This window comes from Anguilla rostrata, chromosome 6 (genome assembly GCF_018555375.3).
Source record: "Anguilla rostrata isolate EN2019 chromosome 6, ASM1855537v3, whole genome shotgun sequence".
NCBI classification, from domain to species: Eukaryota; Metazoa; Chordata; class Actinopteri; order Anguilliformes; family Anguillidae; genus Anguilla; species Anguilla rostrata.
The window spans coordinates 15,978,506-16,003,574 of NC_057938.1; the positions used below are offsets into that span (position 1 = coordinate 15,978,506).

The following is a 25,069-nucleotide window of genomic DNA, read 5'->3' on the forward strand; positions in this document are numbered from 1 at the left end:
CAAAGATATTTTTGTTTGTGTGTTGGTGAGCTTTGATTATTGAAATGAAGAGCACTGTACTGCCTGCCACCGTCTTTGGTGGTGATGCTTGGTTTGGGGAAATAGGAAGGTACTTCAAGTTTTGAGCTATTAGGTTAAGCTCAAAACTAAAAAACTTATTGAAGCAAGTTGCCTTGAAATATTGAGAACTTTTTTTTACAGCGTAATAAAATCAATATTTTGGCATCCTGGGAAAATTCTGCTCTGTGGAATTGTTTGCTTGCTCTGTGTCACTGAACATAAAATAAACACTTACTGTAAACCCTTAGTGGAAAGTAAAGATTGGTGTATATACTGTGAGATGGGCAGGAACCGCAATAGCAACAGTGTCGAACTGTACGAGGCCTGCATAGAGATAATATTAAATTGCATCTTGTTTTTCGAGTTTTCCAATATATTTGAGGAATCCTGAGGAATCTTTATCATGCTAGATGTAGAATCTTGGCAGACAAGTTTTAATATCCTGTTGGCTTCCAGCTGCTCTTTCACTTTGACCGAGCAGGTCCTAAGCTTTCCTCTGGGGTTGCTGGCAGCTTCATATCTTGCCTGATTTTTTTATTGATAGAAATCTCTGAGCTAACATTGGTCAAGGGAGAGGCATATCTATCAATGACAACTGCTCCTGGACTTTTCGTGCTGTCGCATCGTTATAAGCTGCCAGTGCAGTGATTGCCCACTACACTCTCAGAAAATGGTATGAATAAGTGCCTATAAAGATACAAACGCTTGTCACTGGGGTAGTACCCTATAGGTACGTACAATTATACCACTGACCAGCAATACATAGTTTATTTGCACATTTTTTGCATGTAAAAGGTACATATTACTACCCAAATAGAACATTATTGTACTTTCAGGGTACATTTGGGAAATTTGTTCCCTAAGAACAAAAAATAAATAAATGTATCTCCACTGTACCTTGATTTCAGAGAGAATACCCATGGTCGGCCAAATGAGTCACACTACGGAAGATTCCTCAACATATTCAGCTAATGACATTGCCCATACTGTAATATAGGGCCCAGCCTGTGCTTGAAACAGACAAGTGTCTATGAAAATATAGGCATACATTTAATTAATGACATGACAGCCATTTTGCTTGGTCATTATTATTCTTATTCCTGCTTACACCGTGACTCAAGGTCAGGTGGCTTTGCTTTGAGTGGAAGACAGGAAGCTGCCCTTTTAGAGCAGTTATTGTTTGGGGAATGGTACGCCAGTGTGCAGGAGTATGTTGGGAAGATAAGCAGCAGGTCTGTGTGGACCGGTGTGAGCTGTGTGAAACAATAGATGAGAGTTGGTTTACAGCCGGCTAATTTTACCACTTAAAGTGTCGGCTGCAGCCAGAGACGGGAAGTGAATAATGTGACAACCACTTTGAATTTCCTGGCTTAGCTGTGGAGTGGGAGCCCAGGTGGATGTGTGTGTGTCTGCATGTGTGTGTGTACGTGTGTGTATGTGTGTGTGTGTCTGTGTGCGTGCGAGCATATATAGTATATATGAGTTTGGTTGTTTGTTAGTGGACGTGCATCTATCAAGGTGTTTGTAATGTATGAGTGAGTGCGCGTGTGTGTGCATGCATGACTTTGCATGTGCATGCATGTATGCATTGTGTTTGTCTATTTGTTTGTGAGAACATGCATGTATACAGTAAATGTATAGATTAATTTGTATTTGTGTGTGAATTTTTATGCCTGTGTATGTGCATGTATGCGTGTACATTAGTGTGTGTAGGTGTGTGTGTGTGTGTGTGTGTGTGTGTGCTCTCCCTTTGGTCCCCTCCCTCCAGCCTGCTGCGTGCTCCTCCCATGCTAGCAGGTCACAGTGTGGACACAGCAAACAGTGACAGCTTCTCCCTTCCTGCTCTGACTGTGGGCCACAACAAGGTATTAGTCACTCCTCCGGTGGCAGAGCTGCAGGCCTGGTGCAATCTCGTGACCACGCAGCATGCAAGAAGTAGAGAACTTTCAACTTAAATTTTTAAAGTAGAAAAACAACAAGAATGTAGTCTGTCTGTTTACATACTTAGGTTTTCTGAAGTCCGTTTTTGGTATCATTTGGAACATAAAACTGGCAAGGCACAGTTTAGAGTCTTTGACAAAGTTTGATAGCCTTTTCCCGACCTAGTGGTCTGACAGAGAAGTACACTTGGTCAGAAGGACACTATTCTTGTTTCTGAGGTTGCTTCTTGCTGCCACAGCCAGACTTGTAGCATGAGCAGGAATGCCTTTGCTTCAGTTAAGGTGGACACAGTTGGCACTGTTTTTTTTACAACAACAAAAAAAAACCAAAAAAAAACCAAAGCCCTTCAGAGCCACATAGTGCCACATTTATTTATGCTAGGATTATAGTGTTTCAGAAGGAGGACATGGAAAAGACCATGCCCAACGTGCTTGGAAATATTGGATATATTGTTCAATTTCTAATAACCCAGTGGTGATGATTGTTTACCAGCATGAATAGTGTCCTTTGCAGGGAAAACCCACTATGTATTGTGTAGGGCAGCTGAAGGTATTGTGGCCTGTGCTGGACATTTGATGCTGACTGCTGTTATTGCATTTCTCAGGATCTTTAGGTGGCTGCTGGGACTGTTAGCCTCTGAGCACTGTTCAGAATCCTCCCTGCTGTTACTGTGGACATAAACAGTCTGGAAAACCTATTACCCTGACATCGGCCACTTTACTTGAAGTGACATAAAACTGATATTCCATAACAACTTCAAGACGTTTTAAAAAACAGACAAATCATAACTCGGCTGCATTATGCATAATAAAAATCACTTCTTATATTAATGTTGAGTATGTATTGTTGGGGTTTTTGGCTAAATTACCAAAATTCTGTATACATGATAGGTATGACTGGGTGCATACAGTGAGCACCATAATTCATTGGACAGTGACACATTTTTTGTTATTTTGGTTCTGTACTCTAGAACTTTGAGTTTGAAAGGATACAATGGTGACAATGATGATGAGGTTGAAGTGCAGACTGTCAGCTTTAATTTGAGGGTATTTTCATACATATCGGATGAACCGTTTAGAAATTATAGAACCTTTTGTACGTAGTCCCCCCCATTTTCGGGCATCAAAAAAATATTGGACAGTTTAACATAATGTAGAATAAAGTAATTATTTTTAATATTTGGTCGCATATCCTTTGCATGCAATGACTGCTTGAAGTCTGCGATGCATGGACATCACCAGACGCTGGGTATCTTCTCTGGTGATGCTCTGCCAGGCCTGTACTGCAACCATCTTCAGTTCCTGTTTGTTTCGGGGACTTTTTGCCTTCAGTCTCCTCGTCAGCATGTAAAATACATGTTCAATTGGATTGGATCTGGCGATTGACTCGGCCAGTCAAGGATTTTCCACTTTTTGGCCGTCAAAAACCCCTTCGTTGCTCTAGCAGAATGTTTCGGGTCATTGTCTTGTTGCATGATGAAGTGCCGTCCAATGAGTTTGGAGGCATTTGGTTTTATCTGAGCAGATAAAATGTCTGTAGACTTCAGAATTCATTGTTCTACTTCTGTCTGCAGTCACATCATCGATGAAAACAAGTTCCACTGGCAGCCATACAGGCCCAAGCCATAACACCCCCTCTGCCATTTTTCACGGATGAGGTGGTATGCTTTGGATCATGGGCATTTCCTTTTTTTCTCTACACTTTCCTCTTTCCATCACTCTGGTACATGTTAATCTTTGTCTGATCTGTCCACAAGACTTTGTTCCAGAACTCTTGGGGCTCATTTAGGTGCTTTTTAGCAAACTGTAATCTCACCTTTCTGTTCTTCAGGCTTATCAGTGGTTTGCATCTTGTAGTGTACCTTCTGTAGTCCTGCTGGTGTAGTCTTCTACATATGGTAGACTTTGACACATCTACACCTGCATCCAGGAGAGTGTTTTTGATATGTTGGGCTGTTGTCAGGGGGGTTTTCTTCACCATACAGAGTATTCTCCGATCATCCACTACAGTGCTCTTCCTCGGTCTACCGGGTCTTTTGACATAATTGAGTTCACCAGTTGTTTTTTTCTTGTTAATGATGAACCAAACCGGTGACTTGGGCATGCCCAGGGTTTTTTGCAATGTTCCTGATTGATTGATTTTCATTTCTGAGCCTTATGACGGCCTGCTTAATTTGCATCGACACAGCTGTCTTCCTCATGTTGTCATACCCCAACAACAATCTCCAAAGGCAATTGCAAAGTCTACAATCAAGACTCGACATCAACTCTCTTCTGCATTCGACACAAATGAATACACCTGCCTAACGAAACACATCTGTGAAGCCAATTCAAGAAATACATGTGGTACCTTAAAATGGGGGGACCATGTACAAAAGGTGCTGTCATTTCTAAACGGTTCATCCGGTATGTATGAAAATACCCTCAAATTAAAGCTGCCAGTCTGCACTTCAACCTCATTGTCATTGTGTCCTTTCAAACTCAAAGTGCTAGAGTACAGAACCGAAATAACAAAAAATGTGTCACTGTCCAATGAATTATGGTGCTCACTGTACGTACTTTCATCCATTCCATATTTTAGTCAGATTCATCTAATCTTATTACTGTGATTGCAATATTCTTTATGGTAAATATTTGTATTATAATTGCAGTTTAGACTTAGTCCATGTGCTAATGTATTGCACACCATTGCAGCTTGCAGTGATTACTGGAACGCAAAATAATGACCATCCTCAGCCTTCAGAGGACTGTGATTTTAAAATATATTACTCAGGAAAAATATATTATGTTTTACGCATTTAATATGTCTACATACTTTTTCGCATATTCTTGAGCATATAAACCTCGCATTGAGAGAACATAAGATTTGTGTGAAAAAGACTGAAATGTCTCTTGGTGTCATACAAAAATGATTTGGAAAATATTTATGAAAAATCTATGCAAAATTTAAGGTAATTCTATTTTATACTGATCAATTGAATTCTGTTTTGATAGCTATGCATGTTGCATATACTTTCAGTGATTGGTAGATTTATGCAGTATGTTCTGTGAAATTTGTCTGTTCATATATTCAAAATGTATTTTTTACGAGCCTTCAAACATTGCCACCTTCGAATATATAATTAGTGCATGTATATTTGGTAAAATTATATATTTTGCAAAATGCTATCTACAGTACAGTATAGGCCTGTGCATACAACTGTGTAACAGTGGAGGGTAAATAAAGGCTAGATATTTAATTATTTTATAAACGCGTTTACATTTTATTTTCCAAAAGCATCATTCTCCCTATTAATACTGTCCTCAGCATGTATCAGATGTAGTAGCACCTATTGGTACATCATTATCGAGCAGCATCAATTGGCTTTAGTGTTTACAGCATATGGGAAACACTTGACTATTCAGATGTTATATTTATTTTTAAAATTATGATAATTAAAAATGAAGTGTTTGGGTGGACACAGGAAACATCTGTGCCGACATCCATGGTAGTACAGATAGTAGTACAGTAGTGTTCACTGCGTGAACTAAACTGTGTTCTTGGCTAGAAATAGCTGTACGAAATAAGTATTGTATCTTATTGAACCTGTGTTTTGTAGTTGTCCATGACCATGAAATGCACTTTTGTACGTCGCTTTGGATAAAAGCGTCTGCCAAATAAATGTAATGTAATGTAGTATGCACTTTACATGTTTCCATGGCTTAATCAAATCACATTGTTTGATTCTCAGTTGTTCAGACTCCAAAGTCTTCACTTCCTTTGCCATTGTGCTGTGGATCTTTGAGTATCAAATTACTGGCAATTTAACAGGATAGGCTATGTAAATAGCCCAAATGAAGCTTTCTTGAGTGCGTAATAATTAACTGCTCGTCTGCTTCAGAGCTCTTTTAGAGAGAGTTATGTGCACCAAAGATAAATACGTGGTTATTTAATTTTTTTCTGCAGAACGGAAAGCATTTTAATGGGGGAGATATATAAAACAGCAGGCCCACCTGTGCAAGCGAAAAACCACAGTGAAGACACAGGAAACTAGAACAGATCCCCCACGATATAACATCTTGCATTCACTCATGTACCGAAGGGCATGAAGCAATGAATGCATCCTCTTGCTAATCTGTGGCAGGGCTTTTTATAGCTTGTTACTATATTATTTGTGCATGTAATGCTACACTACTCATGCTGCTGGGATTTTACCGTTCCATGCATAGAGAAAGGTAACAGAGTTTACGCTGGGCTAGAGACTCAAACCTGCTCCCTACTGCCTGAAAGCCCATTTTCCAGACCAGGATGCTACACTGGAAGTACATTACATTACATTACATTTATTTGGCAGACGCTTTTATCCAAAAAGTGTCTGCCAAATAACGTACAGAAGTGCGTACAAAAGTGCATTTCATGGTCATGGACAACTACAAAACACAGGCTCAGTAAGATACAATACTTATTTCATACAGCTATTTCTAGCTAAGCACACAGTTTTGTTCACACAGTGAACACTATTCTGACCTAACCTCTGCCAAGCCAACTAGGCAGAAGAACAAGCTACAATATTAGGACAAATACAAATGACCAAAAAGTGCTGGAATGGGGGTACATGTAATGAGTGTCATGGGGGGGTATAGGTATAGTCTGAAGAGATGAGTCTTCAGACCACGGTGGAGGATGGGTAGTGAGGGAGAGGTTTGAAGAGGGACAGGGAGTTTGTTCCACCACTGGGGAGCTAAGGTGGAGAAGCTCTGTGATCCCTTTATTCGGGTGGGAGGGGGTACAAGGCACCCTGCTGCTGCAGAACGGAGTATGGACTAGAAACATAGATATGATATGAAGACCAATCCATTTCCACATTGATCTTCATATCATATTAGTATTTACATGAGACCGTGCTTTATACCCTATTCCTGTCATTTTATAGATTCTTTGTTTGTTTGTTTTCTAAGTGTGGTCTGGTGTGCTAAAACTCAAAAGTATCTGATGCTTCCAACATACTTTTTAACATCATGATGTTCATGGATATGATGAATAACAGTATTGTAATGTGGGAATTGACAATGATACAATGTGGACTCTGATCTGTACGATGTTGGCTACAAAAATGGAGCTATAGGCCCTCAAAGCATTTTCAACTTGAATCAATTACAGCCTTTTTTCTAAATGCATGTCTAATTGCCTTTGGTGGGTCGTTTGTTTTTTATCTGTTTAGCGATCTCTTTTTTCACAGTGCTCTAAAGGAGGGATCTGAAATGTCATTCTTTGAATAAATGAACATTTCAAGAAGTTCACAAATGTTTTACGTCAATGTATTATTTTCCATGCGATTCACTGTAAAGCTGTGGGCTGTATCAATTTGACCTTTGCTTGAACGTTGTGCACACATCTCAGGATCAACGTGCTTTGAAAGATTAAAAGACTTTGTAAGGAGTATACTCTTGTTGTTCCCTTGGGCTCCTGTGTGTAGCTGCCATAGGATGCCATTAGCATCCTATGTATGTTGCCACATTAATAGAGTTGTGAAACGAAAAGAAATGGCATGGACAGCACCTTGAATCAATGCTCCCATGAATCCAGTGCGAAATATATTTTATTTGGAAGCTGCAATATTCTCTTTGAGTTGGTGTCCAATGTAACACATTTCTGGAGCAGCAGGCTTGAGGTTGATCGAGGCCAACACTGGACGGGTAGTTTTAATTAAACAGTGTCTTTTGCCCTGAGTAACGTGTGTTCCAGTGTTCCTTATTTTGGGCCAGTCCCTGTGAAGTGTCCAGGTAAGGAGTTTTTTTACTCTAGTTTGACCGTTCTGGCTGTTGAGCACCTATTCAGTCAGTCCTTTTATTTAACTGGCTTGAAGCACGTTGGGCATCTTCTTTATCATCTTCCCCACTACCTTTCAGAAGGGGTGCAAAAGACTGTAGAGCACGTAACCACATAAAAAATATAGGTCATCTGCAGACCAATAGCTACATAACAATGCCACTATGCAGAGAACACAGAAGCATGGCATGCTAAATTCAGACCGGAGGCACCCTGCACTCTGCAGAGAAAGGGTCCTTCTATGAATAACTGTAGAGGTCCACAATATTATACAGGTGAATTCTAAGGCCCTTCAGTTGAAATGAAAGTCTACTATACACGATTGTACATAGTTTTTTAAAATGTATTTAATTTAAATTTTTTTTAACTTTTGCTAAACTATACACAACATTTAAAATTAAGCTGATCACGGTGGTGTGATCCATACAAATTGCAACTGCAGAAACTAGAATAAGTTCCCAAACAAATAGTGAGGAGGAATGACTGCCGTCTGCACAGAATTTTTTGTGGAAAAAATAAATGCAACATTTTCCTGTTGCAGCTCAAATTTTGCTGAAGTGCCTTAGTGCCAGAATGAATCAAGGCCCGGTTTCATTTCCTGCTACTGCTGTGTTAACCTGCAGTTTCGTCAGGTCTTTGGTGGCCCAGGCCATGTATGGATACATACAGCATGGACACACAGTGGGCCATATTCAATCAAAATTAGTTCCTAATAGCACTACGATCCTTACTTCACTCTAGTGTTTCTTTTGCGCCTCTACATCATGAAACCTATGCACTTGTTGTACGTCGCTCTGGATAAGAGTGTCTGCTAAATGCCTATAATGTAATGTAATGTAATGTAATAGAGCTTCCATATCAGCAATGGTGCTGACTACGAAGGCAGGTATGGCCCTGTAGATGAGGGCTTAGGCCTTGTCTATGAGGAACTGAAACACAGACAAATTTTATTGGAAGAACCAATAATCCATTAAGGAATACTGACTTTGTGCATGACAAAATAAAGACTGTCTGTGGAGGTTCATTTTCAAACTAAAAACAAAAACATGTAGTACATTGCCTTGTAACTGTGAACAGAGAACTAATTTTTTTGCGGCCATTAGATATACGTATGAAACAACAGTTTGAGGAATTTTTTTTTTTTGTTTTGTAAAATGATCGTGCTCATTTCCTTTTTGTTTTCCAGACATTCACCGAGAAATACCGAGCCGAGCACCTACGTGTAAAAAATGAGTTTTTGAAAAGCCAGCTCCAGTTGTTAATAGTCATTTCCCATTTAGTCAAACAGTATTCGCACAAAGACATAGCTGAATGCAGGAGGTGAGGAGACGCAGGTGCCTTACGCTTGTAGTCAAAAATAGGCACCAATTCATCAGCCGCGCAGAAGGTGCAGAGAAAGCCTGGAGAATTACCAGGGGACGGGTTTCCTGGCATCGATAAAACATGAGCCTTGCGGTCCATATTTTACAGAGTTCACGCTGTGGATGATGAATGACCGAGGCTGCATCAGATGCAGAAAATCCCAGTGCTGCATATTGTCCAAGTTCAGGACACAGATCTGTATGCAGATTTAAATTTAGCTGGGGGAGGGTGCTTAATCTTTATGCATTATTGCGCATGTTTTGCTGAGCAGGGGCAACAAATTCCTGGAGCCTGACTGTTCTTTCCTTGTTTACTGTTGCTATTGCATGTACAGCATTGTTCCCCTGCAGATGACCATATTCACCAATTTGTTTTTTCAATTTCTCAGCAATTTCTCGTCGCTCAAGTGCAAGTTTATTTCCAGCCCGTATTAAAAGGCATACAATGGATACATAGGATACAACAATGACAGAAATGAAAATGAAATAAATGAAAAATACAGTCCATCGAAAGTTCTGAAGGAAACTTTGTGACCGTCAAATGTGCTGTCTTGGTGTCTGTAACTTACTGTCAGCCACTAAAGGAGCAGCGGTATTAAGGAAGGGAAACTAAGCTTCCATTGGATGGTAGTGCATCTAACACAACCCTGTGAAATGAACACAGTTTGAGAAAGAGCACGGACGTCCAAAACGATGGGAAAGATTTACTAAAACCTCCAAGTCCTTGAGTCCTTGCAAGAGCTGTGAGTAGGCTACATATACTCAGCGAAAATCCTGAAGTCACATTCTTGGGATGGTGCTTTTTGATCTGTACACGATGCAAGCATCAACATGGTTTATTATTTGCATGAAACAAAACTGGACTGAAATTGATACACATCACAGAAATCACAGATGACTAAAATAAATGTAAAATATAAGTAAAATTAAAATAAGAAAAACTAATGCAATGAAAGAAAATTGTGACAAATAAGTGAAATAGAAATTATAAAAGAAAGAGTGGGGGAAATGCAGTTTCTTAGTCATCTGATACATGAGAGCCAATCAGCTCTGTGTGAGTAGATGCGCTGGTGCCGAACCAGGTGTTTGACAGGACGAAGCTTGGAAACCACAGTAGCTGCCCCAATCTCGCTCTCTCATCTCCTGCTACCTCTGAGAACCTGCAGTCACACGCAACTGCTTCCTGTTGTGCGGAGCTACATTCAGGATCCCGCATGACCACTTCCTCCAGAGAAGCACAGCGAGACTGAGTTTTGGTTAACAGAGCTGAGAGAGATACGATCGCCATCAAAACCAAACAGCGATGGGGAAAACGTAAACACAAGAGTCTTGTCCTTGTGTTGTGAGGCATTAGCCTTCCAAACAAAAAATTGCACAAGTAACTTTTCCTTTACTGTAAGCTGCATATAACTGCACACCGGATAACTGCATACTCCATATATTGCAAGATGTGCAGCCGTTCTAATATTAACCCCGGTGTTATATTATACTGCAGATACTTGCACATAGCTTTCAGGAGCTGACCATGTGTAAAATATGTTTTTTATGTCTAATGTATTCTGGAGGGGGAATGACTGGTGATTCAGGGTGGGTGACTGAATCAAATGATGAGAAATGTGGAAATGTAATGTTGCTTCTTGTGCCATTGCTGTTCGACTTCTAAATTCCTCCTGTTGTTTTAGGTCATGGACACGTTATCCAGGCTTTCACACACAGAGTTTGCACAACAGGAAGGGATAAGGTATGACTGGATAGAGTATTCAGACTCCATTTTTATGATGGCAAATTTTGTGGTACTACAGACAACAATTTGTTAAACATGCATTTATTAGTAACCATGACCGTTAATCAAAGTATACTACAAAGCCCTCAAGACCTCCAGGCTTGAAAATGTAACCAGATAATTAAGGAGTCTAACATTTATATTTGTCTGTTCCCAACAGGCCATTTCCAACAGAGGAAAGTCTGGAAGATGAAGACATATACAATGACCTAGAAGACTTGATAGAGTGCGTATAGTCCAAATTCTACTTGCATGTTCTATTTGTGGTTTACAGGTTCAATCCTAAATGTCAGTCCGCACACAGTAAAAGACATGGCCCATTTACTACCCATGTTGTTGATGGGTTCAAGAGCCCACATATTTTGGCATAAGTAAGAAAAGTCTTGGTTCCTGATTCACTGGCAGGTGCACATTCAACATTAGCAAGATGCCCATGTATTGGTATAGTTTAAGTGGTCTGTGCATGGTTGTCTGAGGGATAGGAACTGATTCTGAGCCCAGGTGAATGTGATTGACGGTACATTTTGGTCCACTGTGACAGGAGCCTGGCATCTTAAGCCCTGTGAGTTGCTACAGTAACAGGGTCATCATGTGACACATCAAAATGATACACTACATAACCAAAAGTATGTGGACACCCGACATCCAACATCTCATCCAGAATTAAGGGCATTAATATGGAATTGGTGCACCCTTTGATTCTGATTTCTGATTTCTGATTTCTGATTTCTGATTTCTTTGCTGGTATAACAAACTCCCTTTTAGATACTATATTTTAGAGCATTGCTGCTCGGATTTTCTTCTATTCAGCCAGAAGAGCATTCGTGAGATCTGGCACTGGTAGGGCGATTAGGCCTGGCTCCCAGTTGGCTTTCCAGTTGATCCCAAGGGTGTTGGATGGGGTTGATGTCAGGTCTCTGTGCGGATCAGTCAGGTTCTTCCACAAAGTTCTCAACAAAACCATATCTATATGGACTACACTGTGTGCCCAGCGGCATTGTCATGCTGAAACAGGAAAGGGCCTTTCCTAAACTGTTGGGGAAACACCTAATCGTCTAGAATGTGATTGTATGCTGTAGCATTAAGATTTTCCTTAACTGGAATTAAGGGCCTAGCCCAAACCATGAAAAATAGCCCCAGACCAAAGGTACATGCACACCCTCACAGACATAATATGGTAAACACAGATACATATATAGCACATGTATACACACATGCATACACTCATTCTAATTCACTTACACACACACACACAGACATGTTTTTCGATCAGTACGTTAAGAGCAACTACTATACATGCCCAAGCATACAAAACTGCACACATGCTCACAGTATATATTAAAATACGTGCTGTACAATCAGACTAATATCCCTCAAATTAAAACTACTTACAATAAGCCTTAATTAAAACTACTTACTACTTGCAAGCCTTTAAACTGTTCCAGTAATTTTTGCGCACTTTTGTGCCAGTCTAAATTTCTGCGCGTCCGTTCTCACCATTATCAGATCTGATCCAGTTTTGGTTTTGATGGGCATATTATATCATAATTATTTTGTCATGGCACGGTTTAGTTTTGTCGCATGGATACATCTTTCTGCATGTTAACTGATGAATATTTGATGTCGGGGTTTTTAAAATGAGGTTACAGTTGAATGGTTATTATAGAAGTATTTCTTGAGTGTTATTGATGGGTTTCCAAATCATGTAAGATATGCGCTGGGTCTAACAGAACCTGTTAGAACCTGCAACCATGGAAAAAAGTCATTGTTGTTGTTGTTGTTCTTGCTTCTGCTGCTGATAATAATAATAATAATAATAATAATAATAATAATGTTGACTTTTTTCATGGTTACAGGCTTCCCATCCTACTGGAAAGAGAAATGTGTGTGTAAAATATTGTGGACATAGTTGTATAAAGTAATACAACATTTAATGGTTACACAGTATTGTTGCACAACATTTGAAAACTTGAGTCTGACCATTTGCACTGTTGGGCTAAGAAGGAAAGGTCCACACTTGTCTTAGTAATAGAGTCAATCCTGTCAGGAAAACACTCTAGATCCAATTATAAAGGGTTTGCAGAAAGAGTAAGCTTACTGACAGTCAACACCATACTAAAAAAGAATTATTTACCATGATCCTTTGTACCCTTTAAGAGGGACTGTGCAAACATGGGCGTGTCGCCTCATTTGATGAAGTAAAGTTCCCATCCTCTCTTTTTGTAATGTTTCTTGTTCAAGGCCCGTAGGAGTTGGAACTTTCTAGCCTGTGCAATATTTGTATCCGGCTCACATGGTTACTTCGTCATCCCCTTTCATATGAAAGACACATACATGCAATGCTCATCAGGACAGAACACATCATTTTATATAACCTGAAAAATAAATGTAATAATAATAATACATGGACAACGACATTATAACCCTTCAGTACTTGACCTAATAAACTGAGCCACCAGCCAGCCAAACTTTACGCTGCATCCTGTGTAAGGGAGCAATAGATTTCTAAGCATTAACTGCCAATATGGAATAGAAACAAAACACCCTGAAGATGTCCTGCTTCAGTATATGTTCTGTATAAATCAGATCAACGGCTCGTTGGTTTTCTTATTGCACATTTGAAATTATTTACAATTCACAGTGTTTTTTAGGCAAGCATCTGACACACTATTGTATGATTACAGGGTAGATGTTGTCATAGAATAGATGTCACAGTATTAGCAGCAACCAAATTGATGATGACAATATACATAATTTTTGGTATGTTTGTTTATAATATTCCACACTGATTAAATTTGGTGGTTGGATTTTGCATTGTATGCTAATTTTTGTAAACTTTACCTTTCCTTGTGATTGACTTGAACTTTTTATTGAATTCATCTTGAAAGTGTTCAACAATTCGTTAGCTCGTATTATGTATATGGCTTAACTTACAATGATGATGATGATGTTAATGATGATGTAAATATATTAGAGAATAATGATGTGGTAATCCAGCCTGTGTTGACGGTGTATCAGTAAGGATCTAGTGGACGATGAGGATGAGCTGTACGACAGTGTGTACGACGATGGCGTCTACGACGACCTGATGAGAACTGAGGCCATGCCCCCACCGGTATGTTACACATCAGAGAGAGCCCCTCTCTCTGTCGGTCTCTCTCTCCCCCTTTCCCTCCTCTCTTCCTCCCTCCCTCTGCATTCTAGGAATAAGAATTCTGCCTAAATTGTGAGGAAACAGTCCGTTTTAGAAAACATTACTGCTCTGGATTCCCACACGCACATGGGTATCAGATGTGAGGTCGATTGACTGCCCCGGGAACGGGGCCTCTTGTTATGTGTGACACACCTTTGACGGATTTGCTGGGGTTTTCCTTTGGTGACAGCAGAAGCAGACTGAAACCGATATCCGAAGCTGCTGTGTGGCAGAGATTAAACTCACAGAAGAGAAATACACAGAGACTCTGGAGTCCATAGAAAAGGTGAGAAACAGTTTGCAGTCTCATGTTTTATATTTTTTTTATTCCAATTTGGCATTCCGTCTTAATTGTAGGCTCAGAGCTACAGCGTCCTCTGTTTGAAAGAGTCGAATAATTTTATTGGTAGTGCACACTGGCGCTGACTGAAATTACGCACAGGACAGTGGTTCTGGCACAATTAGGATTAAATTCTTGATTGCGAGGTACATCACTACACTGGGAATGAGTGCTTTAGGAGGGCAATGTTATTTTTAGACTGTTGGTTTTGCTACCTACAGCTATTTGGCCGGTAATGGGCTGAAAATTTGTTCTATTTTTGTATGAGGCATTTCGACTCGCATTTGAATTAATATGTGTTTATACTGCCCGTTTCGTGTTGAAACAGTTGCTCAAGGTTATATTGTTACCCCAGCTGGGATTTAAACCAGCAAGCCTCTAGTGTTTTTCTTTGTTTTCAAAAGGCAAACTGTTTATGAATGCAAAAAATGTAAACACAAGTTTAATTGTTAGTCAAGTTAAGAATAAAAATGGATTCTTGACTCTGAAATACATGTAATGTTCTTTTCTCTGCAGTACTTCATGACTCCTCTCAGGAAGTTCTTATCACCAGCAGAAATTGAGAAAGTGTTCATCAACATTCCAGTAAGTAAACCCTATTGACGGGGGCAGGTATGGGAATGTACTAATTTCAGACTTCAGTGCCAACAGTGGCTGCTGGAGGGATGCTTGTTTCACACCTGAATGCCAACAGTGGCTGCTGGAATATTGTGGTTTTGCAGAGGTGGAAAATTCAGGTTCAGAAAGTGAAGGTCCTCCCCAGTATTTTGTTCCAATCAATTGAATTTGCTAATTAGCTCAATTTTTAAGCCAGAAGGTAGAATTAATATATATAATTATATAGTCGGTATTTAATGTTCTAACATATGCTTATTCTTGTATAATCATTTCAAAGGGGAAAGAGAGATTTACTCTGATCTTAGTTGTTATTTTGAAAAGAGACAGACTGAACTATCATTTTCATTATCCTAGCACACCACAGGTGATTTGAACTATGTAATTTTGACACCACATAAGACTGTAGGGCTGAGATACTGTTGACAAGAGCAGAGGAGAAAAAAATTCAGCTTATTAATTTAACTGGTAGTCAGCCAAAGGGGAATGTCAGAGGCACATGAACCCGCGACAATAGCCTGTTGGTAGTTGGTGTTGTTTTAATGATGTGTTTGACATGTAATCAGTCTTTCATCTGACGGAAGGAGTGTTGTAGATATTCATGTCTTCGAGTAGTTATGTGTTCCCTTGACATTTAAGTGCCTCCTCACTTTCTTTTTCAATTCAGGACCTGGTCAAAGTGCACAAAAGCTTAATGCAGGATATCCAAGACTCTGTTCTCAACAAAAATGCCCAGAACCTCCATCAGATTTTCATAACTTACAAAGAAAGGTAAATATCAGCTTCTTAGATATATCTGGATTTTTCAAATGCTTAGTTGTCCTACAAAAACCTGTAGCTGTTGTTATGTCTGTGTATTTTACTGTTTTAGGCTACTTATTTACGGAGTATACTGCAGTCAAGTCGAAATAGCCATTGCTATACTGGATCATATGTGCAAAGAGAAAGAGGCTGTACGACTCAAACTTGAGGTAAGACCGTGATTCACATCAAGTTTCATCCTTAAAGTTAAAAATGCATCAATAACATGCAATGGGTTCAGAATATTATGGGCAATTGTTATGTCTATTTGCTGAAATAGCAACACTTCCTTTTATATCCATTTTCCCCGTGTATCTGAATATCAGAACAGGGTGGCAGTGTAGTATAATGGGTAAGGAGTTGGTAAAGGTACCTAACCTGCATTGCTTCAGTATATATCCAATGTAAATGCTATATAAAAAAAAGAGTTGTATAAGTCGCTCTGGATAAGAAGGTCTGCTAAATGCCTGTAATGTAATCCTGCAATTGGCGACATTGGTCAGACTACTTTGCAGCTACTTGACAGATGCAGCTGAATGTCCAATGGGGAGGATTATTGATTGTGGGACTGGAGCATTTGTGAAGGAGAAAACACAAAATTAGGGGCTTTATTGTGTAGAGGTATGAGCCTGTATGTGAATTCTGAGTGTACACATAAGGTCATAAGATACAGAAGTTAATGTCCTTCAGGACTGAGAGTCTGTGGTCATTGTGGTTATTTTTTAGGAAACCCTGAAAAGCTTCAAACTCTTTTTGCTGTATAGGTATGGGGCATGCCCCACCAAGCTGTAACTTGGTGGATGGATGCCTGACATCCCAATGAAATCCATTTGGTCTGTACATTACAGTTCATGGACACTGCCAGTATTTTATTAATATGCTCTATTACGTGCTTTTGTTGTAGGAATGTTCAAAAAGAGCAAACAACGGGAAATTTACATTAAGAGATCTACTTGTTGTCCCAATGCAGAGAGTCTTGAAATATCACCTTCTTCTGCAGGTAAGCAGACCTTAGACAAAACAGTGATAGATGTACTGCCATATACAGGCAAGGGAAGGGATGTCTCGCACAATACTCATTTTCTGTAATATATGTAAGTGCTTGTTTTGTTTACATACATCCAAAACTGAAAAATTCAAATTAACTTATCGTGTAACATTGCTGGTGTTGATTTGGAGGGCTATAGCCTGCTTTGTGTGTGCTTTATATTTTGATAAGTTGGTGCAATCCACTGAATATCAGTGTTATGCGGAGGTCTTGCAGATGAATAGACACATCAACTCAAAATTGAACCAAATGTTATGATAGAGACACCAGCATTTTCAGAAGTCAAGTAACATTTATTTCTAGAGCACATTTAAAAACAACTCCTGTTGACTGAATTGCTGTATAATCTGATACTAAGTACCTGTATGCAATACATAAAAGTTCATACAGTCACTGTAAAATATGCAGAAGTTCACACAGACACAACAGACAGTGAATGTCTGTTGCTTCTGGGTTAACTTCTGTGAAGATGTGATCACCCTTTAGTCTTAGTCTAGACCATGGGACAGCCAAGAGCATAAGGTCAGATGACCTGAGGGACCTTGAGGTGGGAAGGAAGTTGCTGAACAATGTAAGATGCCACCAACCCATTCAACACAGTAAAAACAAAGAGCAAAACCTTAATTTATTGTCAATCTTTTATTATTATTTTTTTAATTTGGCACCCAATGTGGGGCTGGGCATGTCTGATTCCCAACCAAATTTGGAACAGACAATCAGCCGTATTTATGCACAAACTTCACTGTCAATCTGGGAGAGTGTAGACATCCGTGGTTCTCCTCTGAAACACGTGGTCTTGCCAGCTGCTTCTATTCACACCTAACTGACTGAACCCTCCCACACCCTGAGTGACACAATCACCAATTGTGCCTTTCCCTATGAAGCTACTGGCCACAGTTGGCACTGACACGGTACAGATTCAGTGTGTGGCCATCAGACCTGGGTCAAATGCGTATTTGTTTTGGCTTCAAATACTTTTCTACACTTTACTGAGCTTGTCTGGTGTATTGGAACCTATGCCATTCCCTCAAAAAGTGCAGACCCCACCTTTTTGTCCTACTGGCTCAGTTGCATCAGGCAAGATCAACAGAGCACAGAAAAATATTTGAATCTAAAACAAATACATATTTGACCCAGGTCTGGTGGCCATGAAGCTCAACCCTACACCACAGTTTGGTACTTTAATGAATGAGCCTCACATTTCTTGTCCCACTGGAGTGTGTTAATGCTTCATACTGAAATATGAAAGTTGTTCCTGAAATATACACAATACTGCATGTACCCCTAAGTATGTGTCACGGTAATGCTTGAATTTTGCAAAAATGCTGGAAAACCTTGTACTAAAACTCTTTGTACTAAAGCTTTTTTCTTTCAAAACTGTTATACAGAGACATTTTAACTGTTTCAGTTTTGCCAGATCAATTTTGACTATGCTAATCTGAAACTACCACTAGGTGGCAGCAATGTCCTTTAAACAGGATTATTTTGTCCTTGGGAAATTTCTAATTGACGGTCTGTCTGTGTGTATACGTCTGATTTAATCATCATTATCTTTAAGTTATCTTCCTCAAGTTCCCAGAGCATATAAGGGAAGGTCAAAAAAAAGCAAAAATAAAAAACAAAACTCAGGTGAACGCAATCTTGCCATGACTGAGTGACATTAATTGCCGTGGTAACAAGCGTGCTGTACTGTTGCTTCGGCAGTGGTGGACAGGGGTCTCATGGCCTGACCCTTGGGAGTGTGTGCGCGACACAGCACACCTGTCCACCTGCCACTTCACATTGCCCAGGGAGGCAGGTGGCAGAAATGCCGTAGAGGTGGGCGGACACTGGGTGACCCCCCTGAGATGAGGCCGCTGTCGTGCTCTCTGCTGGACCGAATCATGATGCGGAGGAGGAGGGGCTTTTGGGGAGGATAGGACGGCATTGATTGAGCATTGCTGCAGGGCAGCTTTCAGCACCATAATAACACCCCCACCCCTTTCCCCCCACCAAGAAACGTGTTGATTCAGAGTGAGGGGAGGCTGGAGCAGTAGTACACTGGGGAGGAAGGGGTGGGGGGGGGGTGGTGCACAGATGACCTCATGCTACACCTGCCAGGTCCACTTCTGTCATGACAGACAGCCCAGTTCAGGGAGCGGCCGCTCCTGTCCTCTCTCCTCGTCGTTATCAACTGACTTCCGCTGGCCACTTCCCCACCTGTCCCCAAGCTTGCTGTAACTTTATCTGCGAGTCCCTGCTGTCTGGACTGCTGTCTCCCCCTGCATTCAGCACTGAAGACACTGTCACGCACTCTGTCCCCTGTGTGTGATATTAATGGCGAAGTTCAGCCTGACTGACACGAGATCTTCTGGGATGACTGCTTGTATGTGTGTGTGTGTGTGTGTGTGCATGCGCGTGTGTGTGTGTCTGTGTGTGTACCTATATGTACAACTCAGAGGACACCGTGGGGGCAAGCAGAACAGATTTATCTGAGTTTTTCATAGGCTGACATGGAAAGTTACCTTAACCAACTATATATACATTTTGAGTATATCTTTATATCTTTTCCATTGATAGATATTGATACATATGTAATTTTCTATAGGTATATCCTCCTAACGCCTGACAATTAATTTTGTCTCTGGTATTAATCTCAATTTTTTGTGCTAAAACCTGCACTACCAGGGACATTCAGTAAAAATAAAATAGATATAAATATTATTTTTGAAATTATTTTCACGGCAACAGGTTTTGTCATCCAATACACTTGTATTTTGTCAAATAAATCTAAATACTTATTTTCTGCTCAGTACGAGGAGGATATGGATTTCTGAAATGTTCACATAGAAGAACAAGGGAAACTGTGTGTTCCAGGTTCATTATTAAGCATTCAGTTCAATATAGTATTGCTTATTATGCAGTGCTAGCAAAGAACAAAAGAGCGCACAGATGTTGTTAATTCAGTTGGTTGACTGCATAAAGCCAATGCCAGATATGCTTTGACTATAACATCTATAATTGCTACAAACGGGACATAGTCAAAATCATCAATAAATCAGGAGAGGAGGAGATGTTTATTTGGAAGTAGTTTCCATGAATAAACAGTACAGGGTGTTTTGCAGTGGAATCAACTCTCATTGCCTGCTCTCCCTGAAACAGTTGACACCCTTTAGTTTAATCCTGTAGACACCAGTAAAAGTCCTGCAGATTACTGACAATTATTTTTTGTTGTTGTAGTCACCAGCCTTTGGTATGGAACACTTTTTTGCATGCTTGTAAGTTTGTTTAGTAACATGTTTTTCAATGAACTTCTGAAGTTAAAAAAAGAAGAAATTTACAAACTTCTGATCAGTAAAGTTTTTTTTTGATGTTTGTGATGCAGGCCAGGTAACACTACTGAAGCAAAGTTTAAGTGCTTTGCATACTTATCTTTTTAATATAAATGCAGTAATTTTGTAAACTGATGATACTTTTGTTACTTATTGTGAATTCAGTCGCAAAACCTATGACTGAATTTGGTTTAAGTTCACTATTTGCAAATTTGACTATCAAGGAGTAATAAGCTACTGCTAGAGCATAATAAATACATTTCTTATTTGAAAAGAAATTTGGAAAATGAAAACTGCCCTTTCAGAAAAAGTAATTCTGAATGTTTGTATTTACATTTTATGGCACTGACACATTGGCAAACACACATGCAGTCACTCTTACTCAGATACTCACAAATAAACACGTTCAATCACGCAAATATGCTTATATGCTTACGTACATCTGCACATACACAGTCACAGACAGACATGCGCATGCTCACACGTGCAGTTTAGCACATTTTCAGATGCACTTCACATTTGTGAATAAGCGTACTGTGCTTTGCTAAAGGCTATGCTTAATTTGTTGGATTTTGCAACAGAATTTTATTAAATGAAGCAGGAAGGAAAACATTTGATCCCTGCTGAACGAAGAGTGATTACACTCGCCTACAGCCGGGACCAATTTGTGAACTTTTCAGATGCATGCTAAGAAAATGTGCCCTGAGTCACATGCGCGTTCTCGACGTCTATTGTTGTGACAGAAAATTGAGGTGCTGCTTTATTCAACTCTTTAGCCATAATTAACTGCTGGAAAACACAGACTGAAGCAACAGGGATAAGCCGTAGAGCAACACTATTTATTTGTTCCCTTTGTTTAAACCCAACAGGAATTAGTCAAGCACACCCACGATGCCACCGACAAGAACAATTTACGGATGGGTCTCAGCGCGATGAAGGTAATAAGTGATTTTACCTTTTGCGCAGCTGTAAAACAAGAGCTTTTGGTTTTTGGTGGATAATTTAAAGCATTGCCGTTTGGTGCCGTGGTTCTCCTCTCTTCAGAAAGCCCAACGCAGCTTTTGTACTGTCCACAGACGTGAAACAACCGAACCGACTAATGATTTTATTATTGTTTCAGCACTGAGAGCTTAAAATAGCCATTGGGATGCGGCATACAATTTCTGGATCTTTAAATTGGAATGAGCCTCTTTATCTCATTTCAGTTGGACTTCAGAGTTCTGTGAAACTTAAATAAATAGGTAGTTGTACCAAATGGGTAATGGATAGGTGATTATTATATATCTTATAAATTCGTATAATATAGATTCAATGTGATGCCAAATGAATTTAGAAAGAGTTCCATATTGCTGACATCTTTGTTTTGCATAAAGTCTCTATTTGCAGAATCAATATCGGCTCCCCACTGAACGATCCTGAAGAATGATTAAAGCAGCTGCCGATGGGCCCTGACAGTTAGGGTCCCTGTAATTGAAGCAAATCAGTCGGAGAGGGGATTGCAAATTATGCAGATGGGCTGTGATGATTTCATTTGGAGAAATTATCCACTTAACAGTGATTGTGCAGGCTGTATATCCGTGAAACCGACGCCTCTCCGTAATGGCTGCATTTTCCCGCTCGAGCGTTTTTCCGCGAGCGGCAGGGTTCGTCTCGTCTCGTGTCGTCTCAGAACTTACTCGCCCGAGTAAGTTCACCGCTGATCATTTGTGGCGGCGTCTGTGCGCTGGTTGTCCCAGGGACTCCCTCGTCTCAGTCAGTGATTCGCTGGAGGAAAGGGTCTCCCCACAGGTTCTAAACACAGAAAATAGTGTTCTGTATTCTTAAGTCTGAACATACCGCCTCCCCGCTACTGAAACAAAAACATTACAGTTTTATCCATTTTTTATTTGTGAAGGGAGGACAATGAAGGAAAATCTAGTGGCAATTGATGTTCTGTCCTTGCCATACCTCTTTGTGATTGGAAGGAACACCGGAGCTGACCGTCTTGTTAATCTCAAAAATCTGTAGTGTCATCTCAGGAGATGTTCAGTGCCCTGGGTTTGCTGCTCTGAGTATACCTATTTTCCCTCAGGACATGAATTTCATAGTTTTTGGCCAAATTTGTTTTCTGATCAGCTGTTTTGATTTAATCCTTGAAAAAAAAAAACAATGCCCGCAGAGTTGTGTAAACCTTGTTTAAGAGTCGGCGGTGATTATCGTGTGTGGTTTGAGTACATAGAAAATGTGCAGTGCAATCGAGGAAGTACGCCAATGTCCTCCTCTCTGTTTCCCCTCCGCTTCGCCCTCGAAGCAGAGAATGAAAATATCTCCGCGAGATTACTCTGTCTCCTGCGGTACCCTCATTCAGCAACAAGGACATTTTTCTATGCAGTACACAATATTTGTGAAGTCGGAGCATTCTCAGGAAACCTCATTTTAAAATTGATAAATAGCATCGATGTGGAAACATGATGCTATGCAGTTTAGAGTGGAATTTGTGCATGTGCTGTTGATAAATGAGGCACAAAGAAATGTGGACCTGTACGGACATGTTTCTCCTCCATCTTGAACAGGATGTCCTTGTGCCTCTTCTTTTCATGTGATTAGTTGGCGCATTCGCTGCTTGGGCAACTGTTGCAGAATATATTTTCAGCGTGGTCAAAATCTGTGGCCTGCAACCAGTTCAGAATTGTGCAATGCTGTCCTCTCCACCAAAATCAAATTAATTTGATTTGCCTGTGGAGCTGGGATGCTACATTTGAAGTGAATCCAGTGTGGGAATCTGTGACATTAAAAGACGTTTTCATTACGAGTGATATTTTTTTGTACGTCTGGTGTGCAGGACCTTGCTCAGTATGTTAATGAAGTGAAGAGAGACAACGAGACTCTGAGGGAGATCGATCAGTACCAGAGATCCATCGAAAACTTGGTGAGCCATCCAGACTGAACCAGTACAGAATTTTGGCTGTTATTGGACAGTTATTGTACTGTTATGTAGTCCATTGCCCAGTGTTTTTTTGGGAATCATGCATTGTACTTCCCAAATATATTATTGATTCTTGCTCTGAATTTGTTTATGTACAGTATAAAACAGAACATAATTTTGTATTTTTCTGAAGTTTCGTTGAATATTTAATTAAGAATATTTTTCATAAATTGGTATTGCAATTCAAGAAATGTGTAGGATTCCTGATGTTTAAGTTGGATGTTCCTCTTATTTTCCTTTTCTATCTATGCTCTATATCTCTCACCTTTCAATGAAAACCTTTCCACCATTGATCAATATTGACCCCCTCCCTCACCTTTTAATGAAACCAAATTTATGTCAGTGCTAGCCAGTAGCCAACTATTACATTGTTTTTTATGAAATGAGTCACTTCCTTAGATCTTATTCAATTAATTGCTTTCCAAAGAAACAATTGTTTTCCATAAAATGTATATGAAAATATTATTCATAATATTATTTTGACTGCTGATTACACATGTGTTAATTAAATTTGGTTTTCTTGTAAACACAAGATAGTTTATTATGATAATTGTGCTAAGTGTGCTGATGTGTGTGAATTGTTCTGTAAACATGTATTTTGGAATTGTAACATTCAGTAAAAAACTATGAAAAATGTTTCAATGAAAAATGCTGATTCTTCATTTTCGGTTGTTGAGCTATGTGTATACAGTTAAAGTGAGTAAACAATCAAGAAAAATGCCAATACTGCTGGTACTACATCTAATAGTAGTATTTCTACTAGTACAACTACTGCTACTACTCTTACTACTACTAATACTTATAATAATAATAATAATAATAAGAAGAATATTAACTGCCATATTCTTTTTCATCATCATCATTACCATAGGTAGTCCTCATAATTGTTCTCAAGACCTATAGGTAAAAATGTGTTCACATGTTTGTCTTGTATGCTTGCCTGAGTCACCCATCTTTTTGTGTCCTGCAGAATCACTCTTTACGGGGCTATGGAAGACCCAAAGGTGACGGGGAGGTGCGGGTTGCAACGGTCGATAAGCGGACCAAACAGGACAGGTGAGGAGCATCCCTCCATGCACCAGTTAGAATGCACCCTTTTTCTGAGCAGAGCTGACATTTTTTGTGTGCGTTTTTCTCCGCGATACAGGCACATCTTCCTCTTTGACGTTGCTGTGATTGTCTGCAAGAGGCGGGGCGACAACTATGAGATGAAAGAGGTGATCGACCTCAACCACTTCAAAATCACCAACAACCCCACCACGGACAAAGACAACAGAAAGGTTAGTTGGCTACTGAAATACACACCACCAGATAATCCCTGGCCATCGCAAATGTGTTGGAGAGCAAAGCAGACTGGATTTTGCATTGGAATTAATTTTCTCAATTCCAGAAGCAAATATTTTGGGAGGAAACAATTGCCAAACAAACTGCTCTGAACTTTGCAATGCTGAAGATATGTAACTTTTTTTATGAGTCATCTGAGTCACTGATAATGTCCTTTGATTCAAAATAAAATGTCAGTGCTGTCCATTTCTGTCATCTTTTCAAGAGCAGAGCTGTTTGTGTTCCCCTATGACGTCACACATCACATAAGTGTTGATCAGTTTTGCAACTTTTTAGTGGTCAATTTGTCAAATTTTATGTGGTGCTTAACTTTTAAATAATAACCTTTCATAAAAAATTTTTGTTGGACATATTAACCATTTATTGGCCTTGTAAGGGATATTTACTTTATTTATGGTTACTGTATCCAACTGGATGCCTCCCTGAATGTAATCAAATAATTAACTTTAAAAAAAGTACTTTAAAACTGTAGGTAGATATCATTGTTAAATGATCATTA

The 25,069-nt window shown here is 39.7% G+C and overlaps 1 protein-coding gene across 5 annotated transcripts in view; it reads left to right on the top strand.

The window, feature by feature from the left end:
- Positions 1–25,069, top strand: part of vav3b (vav 3 guanine nucleotide exchange factor b) — a 60,725-nt gene that overhangs the window by 12,243 nt on the left and 23,413 nt on the right. For 3 of the 5 annotated variants that reach the window (XM_064338654.1, XM_064338656.1, XM_064338657.1), the window contains exons 3-14: positions 10,853–10,911; positions 11,114–11,179; positions 13,972–14,068; positions 14,337–14,432; positions 15,003–15,071; positions 15,769–15,872; positions 15,973–16,072; positions 16,807–16,902; positions 21,131–21,199; positions 23,083–23,169; positions 24,197–24,282; positions 24,374–24,506. In XM_064338654.1, the coding sequence (XP_064194724.1) occupies positions 10,853–10,911; positions 11,114–11,179; positions 13,972–14,068; positions 14,337–14,432; positions 15,003–15,071; positions 15,769–15,872; positions 15,973–16,072; positions 16,807–16,902; positions 21,131–21,199; positions 23,083–23,169; positions 24,197–24,282; positions 24,374–24,506 (1,062 nt within the window). The remainder of the gene's footprint in view (positions 1–10,852; positions 10,912–11,113; positions 11,180–13,971; positions 14,069–14,336; positions 14,433–15,002; positions 15,072–15,768; positions 15,873–15,972; positions 16,073–16,806; positions 16,903–21,130; positions 21,200–23,082; positions 23,170–24,196; positions 24,283–24,373; positions 24,507–25,069) is intronic. The other 2 variants (XM_064338655.1, XM_064338658.1) reach the window with 1 other exon arrangement.